Source organism: Vipera ursinii (genome assembly GCF_947247035.1).
Source record: "Vipera ursinii genome assembly, chromosome: 3".
NCBI lineage: Eukaryota > Metazoa > Chordata > Lepidosauria > Squamata > Viperidae > Vipera > Vipera ursinii.
Genome location: NC_139516.1, coordinates 41659495 through 41683666, shown reverse-complemented (window position 1 = coordinate 41683666; position 24172 = coordinate 41659495). Strand labels below are relative to the sequence as shown.

Sequence of the window (24172 nt, the reverse complement as noted above, 5' to 3'; positions counted from 1 at the left end):
AATGAACAAACATATTCTTAACAGATTGCTGTGTGTCAATATGACATTACCTTCAATTTGTCCTCAGCCTTAAGCTGTCCTTACTTCTAGCAGTGTTAAAGAAGCAGTATTTCTCCCTAAAGCTGAATGTATCCATTGGACTTTGCATGGTTTATAAAAATTGTTACCCTTCACTATTTATTTGGTTGGAGATGGTGATCAATAGTGAATGGGATCAAAACAGCATAACTCTCTCCCTCTGGTCCCTGGTCAGACTCACATGCTGTTATTCTACATATTCCATAGAAATTTGAACAGAATTGCTAAGTAGCACAAAATTGTTCGGCTCTGAATAAATGCTTTAATTTTATGATCCTTTCCAGTTTTTCTAAAAATGGAGATTCTAATGCACATGCTATGGTTGGATAATATTCATGATTTTCCCAAAGTGGTGAACAGTATTTGATAAACAGTCAATAATTATGGTAGTTATGAGCTATTTGGTATTTCAAGACCATAGTGTTTCTGATAATATGGAGCATTGCCTTGGAGCCTGTAGCTAAATCAGGTCCTCAGATGGAAAGAACTGCAAAAATTTGCCGCTGAAACTAAGAATTGAGTCACCTGACAATGAAAATAATTTTATAAATTGGGCTGATTCAAATTGGTGCCAAGGGCTTGAGATTTCCAAAGGGGGCCTTGTGGTTATTTGGAGGAGGGGGGAATCAAGACACAAATGTGATTAGAAGTCATGGAAGCAAGGGATAGGAAAATAGAAATGCTGAGTAACTGGCCATGAGTTGCTTATACAGAACTTTCAGGAGGCGATTGCTACTCAGAACTGATTGCTCTAACAGAGTGAAAACTGATCAGTCACCCCTAAAAGAAGGTACAGACCTGTGGAGGAAGGAGGAAAGAGAAAGATATATTAATAATGTCACTAGCATCACAGCTGTCAATGTTACTGTCAGTTCTGTTGGTCATGCTTAAGTCTGGCAGCCATGGGTGAGAACAAGAAAGAGCCATGGTTGATTGTAAGTAAATTTAAAAAAAAATCACTTTATTCAGTTCAGAATGGGACGTAGAAAGAGGGGCATAGGAAGGAGACTAGATTTGGTGGTCAGTTCTGCAGCTAAACCTGCTCCATTTCTGTACAGACTGCAACTGGCAAATATTTTTCTTGCTAACTGGTGATCTGTGGAAGAGGGTGTACAGTGCCAAAGAAATCAATCAATTGCTTTGATTATCAAGAGCTACACATGCAAAATCGACATAACACCATTTGGGTATGTGTCATAACAGAGGCACTAGAGTAGGATAGGAATTGACAATGGGAGCAGCCCATTTCCTGCCATTAAATATTTTTGCCAGTCTAAGAATGGGTGGATAGGACTTTAATTCACCAGTGGGAAAAGGTCAGAGAGAAATAAATCATGAGGAAAAGCTGGTAAGTTTACAATGTCAGAGGCTGAGGGCCATAAATATATTAGATCTTAAGCATAGCATGTCTTTTAACCCTCTCCAGATCTTTGTGAATTTTGCATTAATAACTAAGAAATACTTTCCTAACATTCAGCCCTAAGATACAGATCAGAATAAAAGGTAAAAGTTTCCCCTTGCCCAGTAGTTTCAGACTCTAGGGAGTAGCACTCATCTCTGTTTCTTAGCCAAGGGAGCCATTGTTGTCTGAAGACATTTCCATAGTCATGTGGCTAGTATGACTAAGTGCCAAGGTTACCTTCCCACTGAAGTGGTACCTATTTATCTACTTGCATGCTTTTCAGTTGCTAGATGGGTAAGAGCTGAGGCAAGTAATGGGAGCTCACCCCATCACATGGCACTCAGGTCTCAAACCCAGGCTGTCAGCTTTCTAGCTGACAAGCTCAGTGTTATTATCCACTGAACTGTTATGGCCCCTACAACAGCTCAGAATACTTTTCCTATTAAAGCAAAATATAAGCTGGTAAATGAGATGAAATTATCTATAATACTTCATGAAGCAGGTCTTATTAAAAAAAAAGTAGTGATCTCTAGCACTACAAGACTTAGGACTGTCTACACGGCCAGGACAAGACATAATAATAATAATAATAATAATAATAATAATAATAATAATAATAATAATAATAATAATAATAATAATAATAATAATAATAATTGGAAGGGACCTTGGAGGGACTGCTATCATGTCCCCCCCTTGTCCTTCTCTGCATCAAACTAGACATACCCAATTCCAGCAGCCGTTCCTATATGTTTTAGTATCCAGTCCCCTAATCATCTTTATTGCTCTTCTTTGTACTCTTTCTAGAATCTCAACATCTTTTTTACATTGTGGTGACCAAAACTGGATTAAGTATTTCAAATGTGGTCTTACCAAGGCATTGTAAAGTGGTATTAATACTTCACGTGATCTTGATTCTATCCCTCTGTTAATGCAGCCTAGCACTATGTTGGCATTTTTGGCAGCTGCAGCACACTGCTGGCTCATATTTAAGTGATTGTCTACTAGGACTCCGAGATCCCTCTCACGGTTACTACTATTGAGCAAGGTACCCCCTATACTATACCTGTATATTTGGTTTTTCTTGCCTAAATGTAGTACCTTACTTTTTTCACCATTGAATTTCATTTTGTTAGATAGCACCCAGTGTTCAAGTCTGTCTAGATCCTCCTGTATCTTAAGCCTGTCTTCTTGAGTGTTGGCTATTCCTGCCAGCTTGGTGTCGTCTGCAAATTTGATGAGTTCCCCATTTATCCCTTCGTTCAAATCGTTGATGAAGATGTTGAAGAGCACTGGGCCCAGAACAGAGCCCTGGGGCACCCCACTACATACTTCCCTCCATGTAGATGCAGTTCCATTGAGGACCACATGCTGAGTATGGCCGGTCAGCCAACTACAAATCCATCTGGTGGTGATTCTGTCTAACCCACATTTGACCTTTTGCTAATTACTTTTGTTGAGTGATTTACTCCAACATTTAAACTTAGGATTCTAAAAATTTGATTTCATGTTTCAAAAGTATACAAAATATTTAGCAATCATTCAAGGACGTAAGACCTCTGGAGGAAAAAAAATTCTCTTGACCTTCAGTATTAATAAATGTTCTGGTCTTTATTTTTAATAAACCTGCTTCTATACAAAGGACTGAATTGAGCTCATAGAGGTCCACTTCAAACAATTTTCTTTTAAAAAAATTGACTCTGCTGTCTTCTAAGTGGCTGTTATGGAGTCTGTTCCAAATTCAGCATCATACAAAATGTGAGCTAGGTATTTAGCGACAAAAAGCTTGTTTGCAGCTGGGGTGTAATAGGCACTTCTATTGTACAGAGAAATAACATCTAACTGCAGTGCTTTAGGGAGCATTGTACACAACAAAAGTAACTGCCTGTGGAGTGAAAAATCACCCCAGATATTTAAAGCATGCCACCTGCTCTATTTACTGATTGCAAAACTCTACAGGTTAGCTTTACTTTTTTAAAAGTCTTTTATAAAAATTGTAATCTTTGTTTTGCCAAAATATATTTTCAAAAATTGTTTTCTTTAATAAAATGTTAAGGTTTAGTCTGCCTCCTTAGACCTATTGCTGAATAAGAGAGAATTACTATGTCTCACTATAGAATAATTACATTATGTATATTTTAGTGGATGAAATTCCATTTTAATTAAACACTCAGTATTAAATATAAAATTTAATTCAGTTGTGGCAAGCATACATTCTCACTAAATACCTCTCCAAAGAGCGTAAAGACAAATAACTGGCTAAGTTACATCTTACCCTAAAATAAATATTTTCATAGGGTTTATAGATAAGACTAAGTAAAGAATAATGAATTGTAGTGGCTTTATGTTTACCCATAGTTTATATCCAGACATGTTCCTCTACCATATGTTTTCTGAATCCAGCCAATCTATGAACTTCCAGCACAGATATCTGGCATACATTTTACAGACTGTGCTTAATAGATTGACTGGATGATAATTAGCATTGTGGTTGTCCTTCTGAATATCCTGATCTGGATGATTTATGATAACAGATTCCATGATATAAAAAGTGAATAAAATTCAAGTCTCTTTAAAATATTTTAACTATCTTATATTTAGAATTTCATACATATTTACATGGGATTATTTTCTACTTCCTCAATAGGACTTAATTTGGAACAAGTATATGCAAGATTACGCTGTAAGAATTATAATTCTTTATTTAACAACACTCTCTTCTTCATTTTTAGTTAAAAAAAGGGAAAGTTTACAGCAGATACTTAAGTAACATGTTAGAAATTTCCCATGAAACAATTACAAAATTGTTGATTTCTGGGAAGAAATGGTGAACTGAAGATAGTTGCGTTAAAAGTGGAGCCAATGACAACTATTGAATGAAGAGCCACTGAATATATTGGGTTTTCATAATTCCTTTCTGTGCAAGGAGGAGACTTGAGATTGCCAACAAGTGCTCCAAACAGTTACTCTTCATAAAGAGATTGCAAGACATGGTTTACAGCAGGTTTAGAGCTCTGGGAGTTAAGGGAATGCCATCTTTGATCCAACAGTGGTTGGTGCCTTTATGGATTGATAAGCTTGAAAACATTGAGTTTTCTTCAATCTTAGTGAAAAAAATTTTAAAACCAAGTCTAAGAACTCTAAATAGTTTCTCTTTAATAAATAGGAAAAGGGTAACTAGAAGTTTGAATTTGGAATGTTAAAACAGACTAAGAATACAAATGGATTTGCAATAAGATTTTTAAATTAATCAAAAACCTTTTCAATCGAAAAATGCTTTCTTTTGAATTCTTTAAAAAATGAAAGTATGGGACTTTGAAGGTTGGACACTAGAGGGAACCATAATGACCAAAGATTTCAATTAAAGGATAACACTTTACTTACTAGTACCAAATGGAACAAAACATTTTAACATTTGACATATTGAAGTAAATTTGTAAACAATTTGTGAACAGTGTCTAGAAGTTAATTATAAGAACATCTGACATTATTGTGTTTAGAGCAACAAGTTTTAGCAAATAAGACTAAGAATGATTTAAGAGTGGATTTAAAAATAAAAGAAAGATATAGAAAAAAAGATGCTACACTGGTTCTACAAAATAAACTAGCTGCTGTCTTAATAATTAAACAGAATGTACAATAACAAACCAAAATGTGTATAATATTGGATTTACAAATGAGACTTCTTAATTTTTTAAGACTGTGTGAGAAAAGAAAAGAAATGAAGAGAAATCAGATATTATTTAGGGGATTAGAGATCAAGATTATTAAAAGTAAAAGGAAGAAATATAAAGTTGATTTATTTGATCAAGATTAAAATAGATATTCTATTATCTTTGATAATCCTTAATAGACTTTTGCTCACAAGGACTGAATGATGACTTTTTAAGAATTAGTTTATAGATAAGGGATGAGATATGGGAAGCAGAGATCATTTGCTGCATTTTGAGAAAAAGTAATAAGTTACTATTTTTTCATACTTGTGATGAAGGGGAAAGTCATTTTTATGTATATTTTTCTTTTTCTTTAAGTTAAATGTTTTCTTTACAAACAAAACATTTAACTTAAAGAAAAAGAAAAATATACATAAAAATAACTTCCCCCTTTATCACAAGTATGAAAAAATAGTAACTTATTACTTTTTCTCAAAATGCAGCAAATGATCTCTGTTTCCCATATCTCATCCCTTATCTATAAACTAATTCTTAAAAAGTCATCATACAGTCCTTGTGAGCAAACATTGTAATGTGTTTGGGATGCGGTGGCTCAGTGGGTTAGGATGCTGAGCTTGTCGACCAGAAGGTTGGCAGTTTGGCAGGTCGAATCCTGAGTGCCGCGTAACAGAGTGAGCGCCTGTTACTCGTCCCAGCTTCTGCCAACCTAGCAGTTCGAAAGCATGTAAAAAATGCAAGTAGAAAAATAGGGACCACAACAGTGGGTGGGAAGGTAACAGTGTTCCGTGCGCCTTTGGCACCTAGTCATGCCGGCCACATGATCATGGAGACATCCTCGGACAAGCCCTGGCTCTTTGGCTTTGAAACGGAGATGAGCACCGGCCCCTAGAGTTGGAAACAACTAGCATGCATGTGCGGGGGAACCTTTACCTTTACATTTTAGTAATGTTTAATAAAATTACTATTACAAAATTACTAAAAATTATGAATATGTTGATTCTGGCATGACAGCAATGACAGTTTTTACTGCTCTTGGGAATGCAATAGTGATTGATATGTTTGATTCCATTATTATTCCTGTTAACTTCGACACTCCTAAGAGATCATTCTTGCTTCATTGCAAGCAAGGGAGCAGTGGCCTCTTTTATGGTGCTTGTTCAAGGGAGATTATGTTTCTTTAATTCTTTTTCCTCCTGTCTCATTCCTGTTCCTTCCCTGTCTTCTCCAAGCAACAGACAGCTTTCCAATGTTACACATTCTATCAAGCTACTGGGGCCTGGAATTTGACAGCTTCCTGATAAGAGGCCTGCAATTCTCTTTATCTCTCTTGTGTGAATTAGCTTTGCTTTAACACCTTTGTCATATGCTCCCCCACCGATGCCCCCCTTTTCTGACACCCCCAGTCAAAGGGGAAGCTGACAGATAAAAAATATTCTCTGGGGCTAGGATTCTAATTAAACACCTCACCTGCCTGTAGCACATTTCCGCCTGGAATTCAGGATTAGTTTAACCCTGGCATAAATGCATCTAAGTCCTTTTCTTTTTTTTACCCTCTACATTTGCCTCATCTGCAGCTTTGTCATCTGGGGCAGCAAGCTCTTTAATACTGGGAAACTGAAGAAGTGTAAGTAAGACAGATTTCCAGTTACCAAAGTTCATTTAAAAACTGTTCGTTTTCAAAAAGAGGGGAAAAGAAAAGCAAGTCAACAAATCCAAATTATACTTTGTTGAAAAGGACTAGAAAGAAAAGATGGCATGGTGATATGTAACAGCCTGTCGTGGCGGCAAGAAACGGGCAACTATGATCAATGGACAGAAGAAATAAATGACCCATACTTGGTGGTTTATGTTCCTATTCCTGGGTAATCTCTCAATTGTTAAATGGTGGTTCAGTTTCTTAAGCAACCCTGTACTAAACTGAGTTGATTTTTATTTTTGCTTTGGGAAAACTGTGACAATATCAATTCCTTCCCCAATTTTTAACAGAATAGTGAAAAGAACAGAGGAGTCTTATACAGTAACGAAACTTCTCATACTGCATTATTTATGAATATCTTATTATTCTCAGTCTCTCAAGTGGTTTTGGTGTCAGATATAGACACATAATTCATCAGTGACTAGACAAGGAAATTTATAAGTTTGCTATAAATGAGGAAAAGCACTCATGTATAAAGAAGAGTTTTCAATCCATTTTATTGGGATAAATGAATATAAATGAACATTACCAGTTGATCACTGTAACTATGCCAACCTATGATTTTCTCGTATAATTTAATTGTAGATCCAAGAAAGGGAAAAATACATTGACTTATTCTAACAGAAATTAGTTATTTAGTTATTTTGTCCCACCTGTATATATTGCATTTGACTCTTCATTCACCCTATTTTTTACTAGTATTTTTAAAAGAAGAAGAAAAGTTCTCACAATATTAATCAAGACATGATAAAGTTATTACACCAAGTCAGCTAACCTTATTTATAACACTGTGTTTCTTTTTACCTCTATTCTGACATTTCTAATGAGCATGAAGCCCTATGATCTTTTTAGTCATCCACACTTTAATGCTGATCCTGATTACAGCTTACATGATTTTGACAATGAGATGGCAAGATTTATTTTCCTCTCATGGAAAATGGATTTAAATCTTATTTATATCGGTTGTACATGGTGCTTCTCCTATGTGCATTCTATTGCCAAAACATTTATCAAAAGCAGGACCTTATTTCTGGTTGCCCCAAAGTTATAAAATATAGGCCTTTAAAGTGTTGGTTTGACTTTTTCCTGCTTTATTTGTGGAGATTGAAGAATATTAAATCCTACCAAGTAATCGTGTCATCTATAGCCTTCAGAATGCATTTTTTCTTTTTTTCTTTTTTTATGTTGCTGTAAAGTAGGTTTAAGTTGTTGCTTTTATTTTAAATGGATTTATTTTGTACTTTACAATTTCCTGGGAGGGCGGGGCGAAGAGGGATAAACTATTTTATCACAAAGAGGTTTTTTTAATATATAAAAAATGAATTCTGCAAATTTAGCAAATAAATAAATCCTGAACTATTTTACATATTTTTATTATGTCTTCCCATCTCACAAATTTTATCATCTTACCGAACTATTCTGGCATTGTACACTTGAGCTATTGAAGCGAAGAGCTGGTACACGATGAATCACACCTTGGATATTGAGAACACATTCATATCCACGCTGGCCAGATTGTGGTTGGGGTAAATTCCTAGCTTTCAGTGTGATGGGCTTCACTTCACCAACAGGGATCAAAATTTCTTCTGTAGGAAATAATTGTGGGCAGTCCTGAAAAATATAAACAGAAAAAAAGTTATTCAGATACAAATGTGGGCTATATTTGAAGTTTGATAAAGTATAAAATCTGAGAAACAATATCTCAGTAATGAAAACTATTACCCAGCCTTGTGTCTAGTTTTTCCCCAAAAAAGTTGCATTTCCAAACGTAACTGTATTTGGAATTGGACTCAAAATTCTGTTAAGAATTATTTTTTACTTCAAATAGTCAGAATTGTGAAAGATAAGGAGGGAATCAAGAGAAAAATTACTTCCTGGTTAATCTTCTTCATTGACCACATGCTGTATTACTAGTGCTCCTAGAAATAGCTCTCTTAGCCATACTGCTACTGGGAGTGTCATTTTCACCCAATAGCAGGAATACTAGAGAAAAGAAAAGAAAAATAAAATCCATTTGGAAGGAGAACACCAAATTAAATATATTCATCTGTTTCTAAAGAATTCTTCCAACATGGCTCACAGCAATGCTTTTTGGCTGATTTTTTTTTTTGGTGATGAAATTATGTAGGTAAAAATTGAAGAAGTCAGAATAAACATTTATCCAGTCCATTGCCATCTTAAATCCAAGAAGAGTCACAGATGTTTCACAAAGAACTATAGGAAAGGGAAAGTCACTGTGTCCTCCATGCACTTTTCCCCATCACCACACACAAAAGCAACTGATATTCAGTGGGTACATCACATCATATAGAGGTCACCATTCTATTTTTTTATTTTAAAAAGTTTGATTTATAACAATGTTGATAATGATGAGTCAAAGTGAATACATGCTAATTTCTCTGAAAAACCTCTCCGTATAAGAGAGAGTGACTCATCTATAACCAAGATGACAGAGGCAGGGCAGATTACTGAAATATCTCTAGATAAGCTCAAAGGAAGGCTATGAGTTAATCTGATATTCATAATCAGAGAGTGGAGGAACTTGATGAATAAATTGATTTTCCAGGCTGATGTTTTGGTGTAGGAGTGCTCAAGGGAGATCAGGTTCAAGTAACATCAAATCAGGAAACTAACTAGTAAATTGTTATCAGTAGTATACCAAAACTGTCACACGTTTCAGTGAAAGTTGTTTTTGTCCTAAAGTTTTTAAATCTTCCCTGAGGCTTCACTGTTTGTCTAGGAGTAAGTAATCAAAAGGGATGGTTGGGAAAAGGAATAGTTCCTGAATAGATGTGCAAGAACATCTTGTAACCAGGCACATTTTCATTTCTCATCTTTTTGAATTCTAAGACTTCTAGGGTTCAGTGCTTCTAGCTCAGGTTTACAATGAATAGTCATTAATTTGTTTTCCTGCTAGAGGTAGGCCCATGCATAGTTTCCCAAATGAATTATGTTTAACATATTTCAAAGTCTTTCCCTCTCCTTCAAATGAAGATTTAGCCAGGAGTTCATTAAAATGGATCAGGCTGGTTGTGTCAACGCTGCTAACATCGGAGATTCTTGCTTTGACAAAAGATGGAATTATTGGAATCCAACCTAGTCCTGTTCACATGTAATTTCTAATTAAGACTGGATTTTTTTTTAAAAAAACAGTGAGTCTTCACCAAAGTGAGATAGCGAAATGAGTGAAAAACATGTTAAGAGTTTCCAATTGTTCTCAATATAATTTAGGTTTCTGTAAAAATAAAAACCTTTCACCTAAAAATCAGGAGAAATAAGTTTATAGTTTTCCCCATTTGATACTGAGCTCCTTTGCACTTAATGATACTCTTTTCAAATAGACAAATATACTGTGTTTCTTTTTAAAGAAGGATATGTTCTAGATACAGCTGAAATATGAAGCATTTTTCAAAATGACATATGAATTTTTGACAAATACACTGGTTAATATATTAATGAACTTTGAGAACTTCTTCAGTAATACTTTATATCATTTAACTGGTTTCAAAAACAAGAAAGCTAAAATATATAATTCAAAGCACTCACAACTTTCTGAATAAATGACTCATGCAATTACAAAGCATGCCCTGCAGCATGATTTGTTAACAGGAAATAACAACTCTTCTATTTGCTAATTAGCACATGGAAATTTTCAGCTTATGACATCACAATTTGTATAATATTTTATTTCCCTGATATTACTTTTTCAAAGAAGAATTTATAGCACTTTTTAAAGGTTATATCCAGCACAGTGAATATTCTGTTCAATTTTTTTTTCTTTTAGCTCCTGTGTCTTTACAATGCTTTGAAACCATTTGTAAAAATTCCTTATAGAAGCTTTTAGCATTAGAAATGTTGGTTTTTCCAACTACAGGCTTAAAAAAGGCTAAGGTTTCAAGACTTGTGATAAGCCATGGCTTGAAAAGCTTCAGGATTATCAGAGTCATACATCAGACCTGGTTGTTTATAGAACCAATGAAAAAAAATAGACAGCTAAATAACTAACACTAATTAATTGGCTAATAAGTCTGTTGAGAAACACTAGGTTCTAGAGTTTACTATAGAATAACAGCCACAAAGAGATTCAGGTTGTCCTCGACTTAAGAATAATTTCTCATAAATTTCTTTGCAGTGCTTTCTCAGATATAATTCCTGCTCGGAACACAATGTTTAGTTGGGTGGTTTTTCTACTATTAAATAGACAATATAGCTTTAGTTTGCCAAATGGAGGATTGTGACATATAACAGAAGAAAAGAGCATGAATTGAAGAACTTAAAAATAAATATGTTGTATGCCTTCCAAACTAACATAAAGGGGAAGGATGTGATAGCTTTTAATAAAGGTGGCCTGATTTTAAGGAATGGGGTTGATGATCATTTGGAGATAAACGAATGAAAGGGCTAAGAGGTGCACTAGCACTACTGATTCCTAACATACAATCACATGTATAAAAATTGGCCAATCTGGTTTATATGATGAGAGATGCAATCCAAACCCTCTGGTGAACGTCAGATTGGGGAAAACTTGTTTGCATAAGTTCATAATAATGCTTCAATTGTCTGTGGTGCTTAGACTATTGGTACAGTAAGATCTTAGGAAAAACTTTTTCAAGGGCTCCTGAAGCAGAGGGTGTGAAAGAGAGAGATTGCAAGGTGATCTTCTATTATGCCCTTTGATTGTCCAGAGTTTGTTTGTATACGACATTAATTTTAGTCATTTGTTTCATTTTCAAGACCAAGCTACTCAAAACAGTATTCTGAGAAAATAATGCTGATATAATTAACCTATGATCTTTTAAAGCTTTAAAGTATGAAATATATGAAAGTATGCTATTTTGTAGAAATTCATTAAGCTTATTGTGAGAGATCAAAAAAAAGAAGTAAAACCCAACACTTCTCTGCACCTTGTAAAGGAACTATGTTATATGCCCCTTTATCCCCCAGATCAGTGGTGTGATGGGAATCATTCTTTCTATACTGCATCAATTGCCCTTTGGAATAAGAGATCCAGATGATACTGTCTTTGCTGGCCTCTTGTAAGGTATTGAGGATTTGGTTATTTCCAGGATTTGGGACAGGTGTAGTGGTGGGTTTGGCAAAACCAGTAGCTAATTTTTTTGTTGCCCAGGCCCAGAATGGACTTTTGGAAGAGGCATCCATAGAGAGAACTGGTTGTTCACATATTTGAATCCCACCACTGGACAGGTGGTTACATGAGTCTTGCTGACTGAATTGGAATTAGACATAGAATTAAACCTTGAACATATATCTCAATTCTACTCTATTGTTTTTCTTTTACTTTTAATCTTTTGGTTTACTATCTGGGTCACTGTACTGTGCATTGTGTAGCTACATATTGCCGAGACAAATAAATAAAATGGGAAAACTTTTCTAGGGCAAAAAGAATGTGGATAATGATAATTTCCATTTTGTTTAGCATACATCAGATCTGTAGTTGGAAATGCAGAAGGGTTTGCTTTATTGGATCTAGGGAGAACATAATGGAGTTATTTTTCTCATTGTAAAGGTTCCATCAGGAGAAATATATCAAACAATATCATCCCATAATTACAGTCCATTCTGGGAAATGGGAGAAATTGTTGGACATTTGTACTGCTTGACAGCTCCAATGATTGAAGTAATAAAGATCTAAAAGTGTAGAAGGAAACTGCAACAGAATACAGTCACACTACTAGCCATTTTGACACAACAAATGAAGTAACCTTGTAATCTTGCTTAATTTTGGAAAAGCATAGGAGGATTGGATGATAAATGAGAGACCATTAGGGAATCCCAAATTTGTAGGATTTTTTTTTAAAAAAATAATCCTGGAAGAAGGCAATGGCAAATCACTTGGGTACTGTTGTAAAAAAAATACATTGACATCCCAAATGACCACAGGAATTTGAGCTCAACTGGAGGAAGTCTTTACTTCACTTGGAACATGATTTTTTTTGTTTTGAGATGGGCAGCTATACAAATTTTATAAAACAAATAATTTATCTTGGCCACCTGTATTGAATTTATAAGATGGGTAATTGAAGAAAAATATGTAGGATTTATGGAAAAAACTATGAGCTACTGATTCAATTATGATTTCTGAGCAGATTCATAAAATCTCTTAATAAAGACGACCCCTGAATCTATTCACTGACCATTGATAGGAAAGCATTGAGATTTGACAGTGTAAAAGCCCTTCTGTGAAACAGACCCAAAATGATAGATAATTGGGAGATAATGAAAGGAGGATCCATTAGTTCATAGTACTGGAAATCATAAATGTTGCTTCTCTCTCTTGTAAATCAGGATTCAAAATTATATTTTTTTCAAGCCTAGCATAGATACAAGCTATGGGGTATAAAAACTGATGAAAAAACTTTTTGTTGAAGGGGAGGGAAAAAAGAGGCATTGAGTCAAATTGAGAATCTGATATTCACAGGATTTTTATTTATATTTTCCTCATCAAAGACTATAGAAGAATACTGAGTGGAATTTTGGGTAAGAAAAAAACCCACCTTACTTCTCCAGTGACCTTTTTTTTAAAAAAAAATTCAAATCATTGATCATTTATGATCAGGGAGGCAACCAAACTATCATTCAATCACCAGCTTTTTCTTCTATTATTATCTTTATAATGACCAACTGACTATGCAACACACTGTCAGATGAACATTTTAACAAATAAAAAATGATATTGGAAAAAAAATAAAAGCTTCTACTCAACTTGGACTGCAAAGAAAAGCTATTCTGTAATTTTAAAAATCAATGCAAGGTAAAAGGATTTTTTCTCCTTTCTGAACTTACATATTCTCTGCTGTCATCTCTCCCAAAGGAGAGCTTGAAGTGCAATGAACACTCTGCCTAGTTCTGGCATCCTATATACATACCACTAGATCATGGTCAATTATTTAAAATTGAATAATTTTCATTATTCCTGAAATATTCAATTAGACACATTTTAAAATCTAGGCTATAGATAGTTGGCATAAAACTAATAAATCTAATCAATAGAAATTCATTTCCTTAATAAGCTCAGACTAACTAGAGTGGATTAAAACATCCTTATTCTTCTAAAAGGTTTGGAAATATACTAAGCAATGCCTTCTCTTTGACATTTTTTTTGATGGCCAAAAGGGAGCTATAACCTTCTGAATTGGCTTATTGAAACAAACACCATTAGGCCTAAGTAAATTTGTAGAACATGATTCTTATTTTAATTCCTACTCACAAATATATGTCAATAAAAAAAAAACATCTTTGGGGGGCGGAGCCAACTGTCAGAGCGGGCGGCTGTGTGAACGGAGCTCTCTCCTCGCACAACCTCTCACCCAGTGTTCGCGGGGGCTTTTCGGAGCTTCAGGAGGGCCTGTAGGGACATCCGAAGTTGCAGGCAGCCCGGAGAACCTTCATGAGTGGCAGTTCGTGTTGTAGATCCGGAGAAAGTCTGATGCGAGCGAACCGGGGAGAAGGAGGCCAGTAATGGCCGACATGAAGATCTGACAGAGGGACGGAGCTAGCACGTAAGCAGCGGGACAACGGTAGAGCGGAGCTGACGGAGAGTGTATCCGAATATTAAATAGGAAGCGCTTGTGAAAGAGGTACTGGTTCGAAGTGGGAGCCTCACGGAGAGGGAATAAGCGGCGATAGAAGTCTGGAGGGAGGCGTTTGGCAAAAACAGCAAGGGAAAGAAAGCCGAAGACTATATGACTGTATTCTAGCTGGAGAAAAGCTACAACAAGTCAAAGTCTGAGCTTTGGAGCCTTAGAGACTGAACTCTGGATTGTCGGGCGTGGAAAGCGATCAGCTTGGTCTAGTCTGGTCTATCCTGGTAAATTTTGAATTTGTGAACTTTTGAAACTTTTGAAATTCTACTCTACTTGTCACGGGCGGCCATTTGATATAGCAATTTAGTAACTGGAGGTTTGTTTAGTGGGACACCTACTGGTCTTTGACAGCAGAGGAAGACGGAAAAGGTGCCAATTTCTGCGCCGGAAACGGGGGGGGGGGGAAAAAGAAGAAGAACGTGACTTTGATTATATTCATACTATAGAATTCTATTATATAAATTGCTTAGTTGGTAATAAGTATCTGGTGGTAACTGTTTTATATATCTTTTGTCATAGAGTTAAAAGGTTTATATAAGACTCAGGGTATTATACATTGATAAAACGCTGTTAAAATTGGGGAAACATGACAAGTATCTCGGGAGCAACTAAGCCTAGCGCTGGCAAAAAGGCAGCAGCACAGGGACAGGGGATGTCCTCAAGTCCCTCCAATCAGAAATCTATAGAGGATATGCTACAAAGGGAAAGATCTAACTCGAATTCCTTTAAAGATTTACATGCCCTTTTGCAAAACCTACACGAGGCAATGGCCAAAAACCACGAGGAGATGAAGAGAGAAATAGGCCAAATAAGAAACGACACTGGTGAATTAAAGGGGAAAATCCAAGCGATAGATGATAAATTTGAAGGGATTCAACAGCAATTAGTCAAAAATGAACAAAGACTTCAAGATATGGAAGCTAGAATGGAAAAAGAGGAAAAGAGAGTAGATGATTTAAATGAAACACTCCTTCAGGCTAATAAGGAATTAGAAACAACAGTCATTTTTCTGGAAGCAGAAAAGGCTGCTCATTATCTACGCTTCCAGAACGTTCAAGAAAAAAGAGGGGAAGATCTGTTGGTCATGATGGCAGAACTGATGGCAAAGGCACTCGGTGTAGGGAAGGAGGAAATGCTGGCGGAAATTGATGAAACATACAGGGTCCAAACTAATTATGCGAGAAGGCACAACCTCCCAAAAGAAGTACATGTAAGGTTAGTTAAAAAATCAATTCGGGATGAGCTTCTGCATAGATCTAGAGAGGAACCATTAGAATTTCGGGGCCAACCAATCACCATCCTTAAACAGATACCTAAAAGGATGAGGGATCTGAGACGCGGCTATCAATTCTTAACATCCAAACTAATAAGAGAAAATGTAAACTTTAGATGGCTAACTCCAGAGGGTATTCTTGTTACGTGGCAGGATAGAAGGCATAGACTGGACACGATAGAGAAGGCAGAAGATTTTTACAAACGCCACTTCCATAGCCAAGAGGAAGTAGATTTAGAAGATCAAGATGGAAGGGAGGTAAGAGAAAGAGATACAATACGTGTGGCAATGGATGGGAAGATCTTAGCTACAGAGGATAGAAGGAACAAATCCGGTGAGTTAACAGAGAAACATGGAACTAGAGACAAGGAAGAGAGAGAGCCCCGAATCACGAGATCCACAAAAACCAGAAATAAGTAAGATGAAGGGAGGTGAGTGTAGTATTATGTCTGTGAATATTAATGGATTGAATTCGCCAGTGAAAAGGCGGAAATTTTTTAATAGGCTTATTCACCAACAATTGGATATCGTGGCAATACAAGAAGTCCATATAAAGGAACAACAAAAATATTTGTTAGTACAACCAAGAATAGGGAACCTATTCGTTTCCTTAGACCGACACAAGAAAAAGAGAGGAGTGGCACTATATGTAAACCCAAAATTGACTGCAAAACAAATTTATAACGATAAAGAGGGTAGAATACTGATAGTCGAGGTTATAATAAATCACAGGAAGGTCATGATGGTAGAGATATATGCCCCAAACCATAACCAAGAACAATTTTTCAAAACACTTCACAATAAGATATGTAGCATTGATTATGAGGAGATTTGTTTAATAGGAGATTTTAATGCTATCCTAGATATAAATTTGGATTATATGGGAAAGACGCTTAGGAAAAAGAAGAGAAGAACTCTACCGAGATCTTTTCTTAACTTGGCTGAGGAACTAAATATCCAAGATGTCTGGAGGGAAAGAAATCGTAAGGCTAGACAATATACATATTACTCCAACCGACATAACTCATGGTCTAGAATAGACATGGTGTGGATGACGAAAGAAATTAGTTCAGAAATAGATGAGGTACATATAGCGACAGGTACTTGGGCAGATCACAATCCTATTAAACTTATCTGGAAAGGTTCCAAAAAAATATCCAGATGGACGCTTCAAAGAGCAATTTTAAAAGAAGACGAATTCAAATCTAAGATGGAGAGAGAACTAAGTTTTTTCTTTAAGGAAAATAAAGCTACAGACACCTCAGTACAAAACAATTGGGATACAGCTAAGGCAGTGATGAGAGGGGTAGCGAGGGCATATATGGTATATAAAAATAAGGGGAAAAGACAACAACGGGAAAGATTAGAAGAGGAATATAAGAGCTTAGAAGTTACACTCCAACAAGATCCACAAAAAAAAACATCTTTGCATCTTTTCTTTTTAAATAAAATGCTCAGAAAAATATCATCTGCAAAAGTGTTCTGTATCTCATAGTGTGAATTCCAGAAGATTCTACAGAAATAGTTATTTCAATTTGTTTCATCTGACTAGCCAGCTCCAGTGTCTTCTGTTTATGTGGATGCATAAAAGCTCTTCACCCAGGCCTTTTATGAGGGAGAGTGAGACCACACATTCCATTGCATTTTCCATCTTTTATCTTTATTTTTTATATTTTAATTTGATTTTTGAGAGTTGGGTGGCATACATGTTTAACTGCTGCTGCTACTGCTACTACTATTACTAATAATAATAATAGTCAAGAAAATGGTTAGATGTTAGATGCCCACAAATCACTATAATTACTTGTGTGCAGATTGCACACTTACTGTAGATTTAATTTATTTATGTAAAACATTTACATAACCAACTCTGGGCAGCTCCCAATTAGATTTTGAAGCCTTTCCAGATGTATACTTCCTTATAATGCAATCTTTCACTCTCAGAAAAATGTAAAATATAATTAAGTGATTTGGTAAACTCAACCAAATGCATACATTGCTCTCTCAAGTGTACATCAATGTATGTATGGTTCTGAAACAGTCAGGCTCAATTATAATGAGATATTATAGTATGAGTAGACTTGGATGATCTATCATATATATTATAATATATATAATATATATTATTGTTTCAGATGTCTGCAACATCCGTCAAGAAAAAAAGACAACAAATAAGCTGGCCTGGATCTTTACTAGTTTCTGGGTTGCAACTCCTTGCTAAAAGATCTAGGTACTTAAAGGTGAGGCAGATACTTTAATTCCTTTGTTGATATTTTTAAAAATTATAATATGATTATAATTTCAAGTAGCTTAAGACCAGGCTGGAAATATCAGACATTATCTAAACATTGCCATGAAAAAGAAATGGAATGTACATTCAGTTTAATCTTTCAAAATCTGTGAATATTCTCATCTGCCTGAATCAGTGCCACACATGTAAAACACACTTTGTACAGAATGGATACCAATGGAAGATTATGCCCAACTTTATGAGAATAATTATCAATTATCCCAAGAAGATATATTTTGGGTTAGTTAAAAATACACTGAAAGTTAATAAAAATATAATCTCCTTAAATGAGACTATACTGAGATATTTTATTATAATAAAATAATTATATGTCTATGACTTTCTGTTCACCTTTTAAATTTTACCACTTTACCCAGCACTTTTGTTGTTACAATTTCCACACTAGCATAAAATGACAAGCATTTTTTTATATATTTTTGCCCGCATAAATGTTTCATGTTACAGAACTCATTTAATGCTAGATATCACCAGTGAATCCTGTTAACAGTGTTTCAGTCAAAGGCTTTTAGTGTGACAGCTTAACTGAACAATCCATTATAGGATTCTGTAGGAAAGATAAATTTCATAGTTCTTTTACTTCAATGGCATAATCTTCTTAATTGCTGGAAACTTGAGTGAAGATCCATGTTATGGCAATAATGGACAAAAAGAACATTATTTTTTTTATTATAGCATCTCCACAAACATGTCCAATCAGTTTTGGAGGCTGGTCAAAAGCTTATTACATTTTCTATCATGAAAAGATAGAAGATAGATAATTCAAAAGTCAAGTGTGATAATATATTAATTGATTTAGTACTGTTATCAATCATCCCAATTGTTGCAACTTTCAGTCAAGACCAAAGGCATAGTAATAGGATGGGATCATATGTAATTGGTATGGGCATGATATACAACATAATGGGATCCTCTCCTGAAATGTAACCCATATCCTATGTAACTTTGGAGAAAGTATGATTGTTTCCAAAGATATGTGACTGTTTTCATCCTATATCAGAGTCTGAATCCTGACTGAAAAAGAACCAGATAAACCGTTGCCCCTAGAATTCTCCTTAGTGAATCCCATCTTCTTTCTCAACAGCAAAAAGTGGAAGTGATAGAGATTCCATATTTTATGGAGAATGTTATCATGTATACTCAAATCAAGAGATTTCATCAAAATAGGCTGCACTATTCTTTACTTCAAGGCAAGTGGCCTCACAGGTTAATTCAAAGAACCTCTCAAATCCAGCTAATATCATCTTTCCTAGTTGCACAAAATATCCAGGAAAACATGGATCTAGTTCATAGATGCCAGGATACACATGCATTGTTACCCACATGGCAACCAACAAACTCATCTGAGAATCTTGCAGATATCATATAACCACTTTTTCTTGCCCTTTCTAGCTTTCATGCTATGCTTGCTGCACAATCTGAAACCTGGGAGGATAGACTTCCAGTAGGGTTACTTCCCTGTCACTACCTAGCCAGCTCTTAATAATAAATGCCAGGTCTATGCGTTCATAAGTTCCCATATCTTAAAAGTATTTAGAATAACAGAGTTGGAAGGGACCTTGGAGGTCTTGTAGTCCAATCCCCTGCTCAGGTAGGAAACCCTATACCATTTTAGACAAATGGTTGTCCAGTCTCTCCTTAAAAACTTCCAAGGTTGGAGCATTCACAACTTCTGGAGGCAGGTTGTTCCACTGATTAATTATTCTGTCAGGAAATTTCTCCTTAGTTATAGGTTGCTTCTCTCTTTGGTTAGTTTCCATCCATTGCTTCCTGTCCTGCCCTCTTCTTTGTGGAAACCCATGAAATATTGGAACACTGCTATCATGTCACCCCTACTCCTTCTTTTCATTAAACTAGACATTCCCAATTCCAGCAACCATTCCTTATATGTTTTAGCCTCCAGTCCCCTGATCATCTTTGTTGCTCTTCTCTGCACTCTTTCTAGAGTCTCAACATCTTTTTTATTTCATGGTGACCAAAACTGGGTATAGTATTCCAAGTGTGACCTTACCAAGGCATTATAAAGTGGCATTAACACTTCATGTGATCTTGATTCTATCATTTCTGTTGATGCAGCCCAGAACCATGTTGGCTTTTTTGGCGGCTGCAGCACACTAGATGGATGCAGTCTTATTATCCACAGACTTAGAGTCCAACAAAACACCCCAAAACCAAGGGGCTCATGATAGTTGATTTTGTAAAGTTTTATATAACCCAAAGCCAAGAATTGTGAATGACTGAATCCTTTGTCAAAAGCTTGATTATACTTTAAAATATTAAAAAAAGAAACTTTTCCTAATTTTCCAGAAAGTAAGTTTGATGACAATATCATAGTAAGTGTCTTCCTGGCGACTGCTCTCTCTTTGTTAATCTTATTTGAAAAGGCTTTTGCTGTATAAGCTGATTTTCTTGTTTTGTGCTTTTAACTCTCTCTCTCTCTCTCTCTCTCTGTGTGTGTGTGTGTGTGTGTGTGTGTGTGCATGCAGTTGGTGTGTACATGTGTATATATGGTGTATACATATCCCAGGCTGGTAAAGTAGTGAGACAAGACTACATAATTGTATGCTCCTCTTATTTATTCAGCTTACATTATATGCTGAATTATATGCTTACATTATATGCTTACATTATATGCTGTACATTAAGGGAAGGTACAGTAAATTTGAAGAAGATAAGCATGATTTTAAAAGTGGAGGAAGAAATATCAATAACCTATGTTATGCTGATGATGCTACTTTGATAGCTGAAAATGCAAAGGATCTGCAACTTGTTATAAAAGTCAAAGAGTGCATTGAAAGAATGGGACTAAATATTAAGGAAACTAAACTAACAACAACAGATACAACCAGCAGCCTTAGAATTGGCAATGAAGATACTGAAATAGAAAATCAATTTAGGTTCAAACAAGCAACTGAAGTTCAAACTTCTTAGAGTGCTAAAGTGAGAAACACTGGTCTATTGGAATGTCACTTTCCACCATGAAAAATTTGAGCAGAATAAATATCTGAGAAAAAGTTAATAAAGCTAATGAATTAATTGCTTTATACTATGATAGTCTACTCAAGTCTTCTATTCTACAGTTTAGGTTGTAGATTATACTTATTCTCCCCAGAATCAAATTTCTGAAATTTAGTAGGTGGGAAAATAGGATAGGAAGGACCAGGAAATGCTTTTCCAAGATCTTTTATAGTTATTTCATTGCTCATGCTTCAGCAAGTACCGGTAATTAAAACTTGGCTTTTTAATAAACTTTCTTCTACAAAAGTTTATTTGCTGTTATTTTCAGTTTTGTGTAGTTGGGGAATAATTTTAACAATTCCCTAGTGGCTGTTTTATACCTTTTTAAATAGTCTGTTTCTCAATTTGAAAGGTATTAGACATAAAAGGTAGGATAGAAACACTTTAAGAAATAAGCATAAAAACTGATTCTGCCCACAGAATGAATCATACTGTTTTCAGTGAATGCCTTGGACAAAATTGAAGTCATACATCCTCATTGTCAGAGCTGGCTAGTTCCACAATCTTAAGTATATGTTTTTTTAAACTGTGTTAAATAATAAATCTGCCAGAGTGCAAAGAGGAAAAAGATTCACACAGTGCAAATTTACTTGAATGGCTGCAGAGTGCAGATCTGCCTCTAAGCATTAATGAAGAACAAAATGGTAAAACATGAAAGTGCCTCTTTTTCAATAGTTTTAAAAACTATAACCTTACTTTAAAAGGGTTGAGGTTGCTTTCATTCTGCCAAAAAACAAACAATTGTTAGCAATGTGTAAGATTCTTAACTCTAACATCTGATGACAGGGATGATTTTAACATTTTATAGGTGTGTTAACTAGTACAATCAAATGTAGTTGAGGAGGTAGACTCTCATATATACATCTTAATACTGAATTAAATGCAATCTAATATTCACAATGAAGAGTTTTGTTGTGTGCTGTTTTTCTAATAGCTACAATGAAGAGTTTTGTTGTGTGCTGTTTTTCTAATAGCTACAGCTAGTTTCATGGATATAATGTTTTTGCTTTGCTTCCAAATGCAACTTAGTTTTTGCTATTTGGTTTCTGTTACGTTAAAGTAAGAGCTTTGCTAGCAGGGTAGTGTTAAAAACATAAAAACAGAAATATTCTGGTATCTGAGTATTACTATCTGCAAAGACGTTTTAGAGTACCTAAATTATCCTGTAGCTCCCACATTCAGCATTTCAATTCTTTTGAAAAGACTCAAAAAATTAGTTTACTAAGTTAGATGGGGGGGTGTCTGTGCATAGATGCATAGAGAAAATAGGAAAAATTGTTTATTTGTGTTATCACAATTATGGTTAGCAAAGTGATTCCTCAAAGTAGCTTAATGCAAATGCTTAACATAGACCAATGAAAGAAAGGATGTGCAAGAAATAGAGCCCAGACAGGAAGCAATAAACAAACATTCAAAGGGTGATTTTCCAGGCATAGATGTCCTCCCAAATAAATCCTAGGTAAGTCTTTGAGTCATTAAAAGACTTCCAAAAGAACTACATATTTTTTTAAAAATGCTAAACCTCCTTCACCCCTCAATTATTCTTATTTAGCCATATTTTAAGAACAGTTCAGCTTACTTAAGAAATTGTCCTTAACATCTTATCTAAATCACAATCTTTATAATAAAAGTTAAGAGTTTCTTTACAGTTGTAATCCCAGTTCTGTCACTTCTTTATTCTGGACTAGGCAAATCATCTTTTCTCTGTGTGTCTCTCCCTGTGTTCTACATTTCCTATTTATACTGAAGTAGTAACAGAAACCTACAAATTAGGAAATTTTGCTTCCAAAGTGCTAAATAGAATACTACTGCAGAACAGCTGAGAAAGTGCATATTCATAAAAGGAGATTGGTCCTTATTGCCACTTTAGAAAGAAGATTCATGCATTTATATTAAAACATTTAAAACTTTTTGTTGGTCCTCAAAGCTGACAATTCAAGGCACTTTGAAGTTCATAGCATATGTAAGTCATTTGGCTTCACTTCTGGTAAAAAACTTGAGTGATCATTCCTAAACATGCATTTCTGTTTCCAACCCTTATAACTTTTACATACATACTGTATATACATATATCTGCTATTCATGCTAATCAAGAAGATATCCTTTTTTAAAAGCTTGCTATTTCTCTTTGGGTATATTTGCAGTATAACTACATTATAACCAGAAAGGAAATTTAATTTTTCCTTATTATTTTCATGCATTTTATTCTCTTCAATCTCATTGTTGGTTAGACTTCACATTTATGAGATTCAATTAAAACCAATTATTTCTACTGGCAATCTGAAATATATGTTAATTTTTTTCATCAAAGGCAGTCACTTTACACCTCTCATCTTTTCAAAATATTGATGGCTTAACATTTTTATAGTGAAAAAGAAAAATGAAAATCTTTCCTTGGTCTCATGGATACTATGTCATCCTTCTCAATTACTAATCCCAAATGTTTTCTGTCTTTAGTAATAAAATTTCCAGTGCAAACTACAGCTATAGGTCATTTTTTCCCATTTCAAAATAAGAAGCAAAGTATGAATGCTCTATATTATACAGTATCCAGGTCCCAGTTCAGATTGATTTCCTCATGCTGGTAATTTACAAATTTTTTGAGGAAAGGACATGTTTTATTTAGTCAGGGTATCTGGGAAAGATGATCTATTCATTAAGCTTGGGTAGCTGTCTACCCTAAAACCTTTTGTACTGCAGCTCCTATTTAAAAAGAGCAACTGTGAGTGGGACCTTGAAGTCCTAAAGGACAATCATTTGACTATGAGCCAGCAGTGTTCAGCAGCAGCCAAAAAAGCTAATACAATCCTGGGTTGTATAAACAGTGGCATAGAATCAAGATCACATGAAGTATTAGTACTGCTTTATAAAATCCTAGTAAGACCACACCTGGAATACTCCAGTCAATTTTGGTCACCATATCACTAAAAAGATGTTGATCTTAATCAGTTCATATCAGCATCATGAAATATGTTTATAGTATTGAGAAGCTTCAATTAGTTCCAACCACATCAAAACCCCAAAAATAAAATATGACCAAATCACTGTAAGTGCGAGTGAAATGTATTTCAGCGCATAGCCTTTTCCCAAACTGTTCTGAGCCTAATAATATAAATTCC

General features: G+C 35.1%; 1 protein-coding gene across 1 annotated transcript in view; it reads right to left on the bottom strand.

Moving 5' to 3' along the window:
- PLXNA2 (plexin A2) overlaps positions 1-24172 on the bottom strand; it is a gene marked incomplete at both ends in the record, with an annotated part of 410248 nt that overhangs the window by 150250 nt on the left and 235826 nt on the right. The window contains one exon of the mRNA XM_083358076.1: positions 8261-8461. Coding sequence (XP_083214202.1) covers positions 8261-8461 — 201 coding nt within the window. The remainder of the gene's footprint in view (positions 1-8260; positions 8462-24172) is intronic.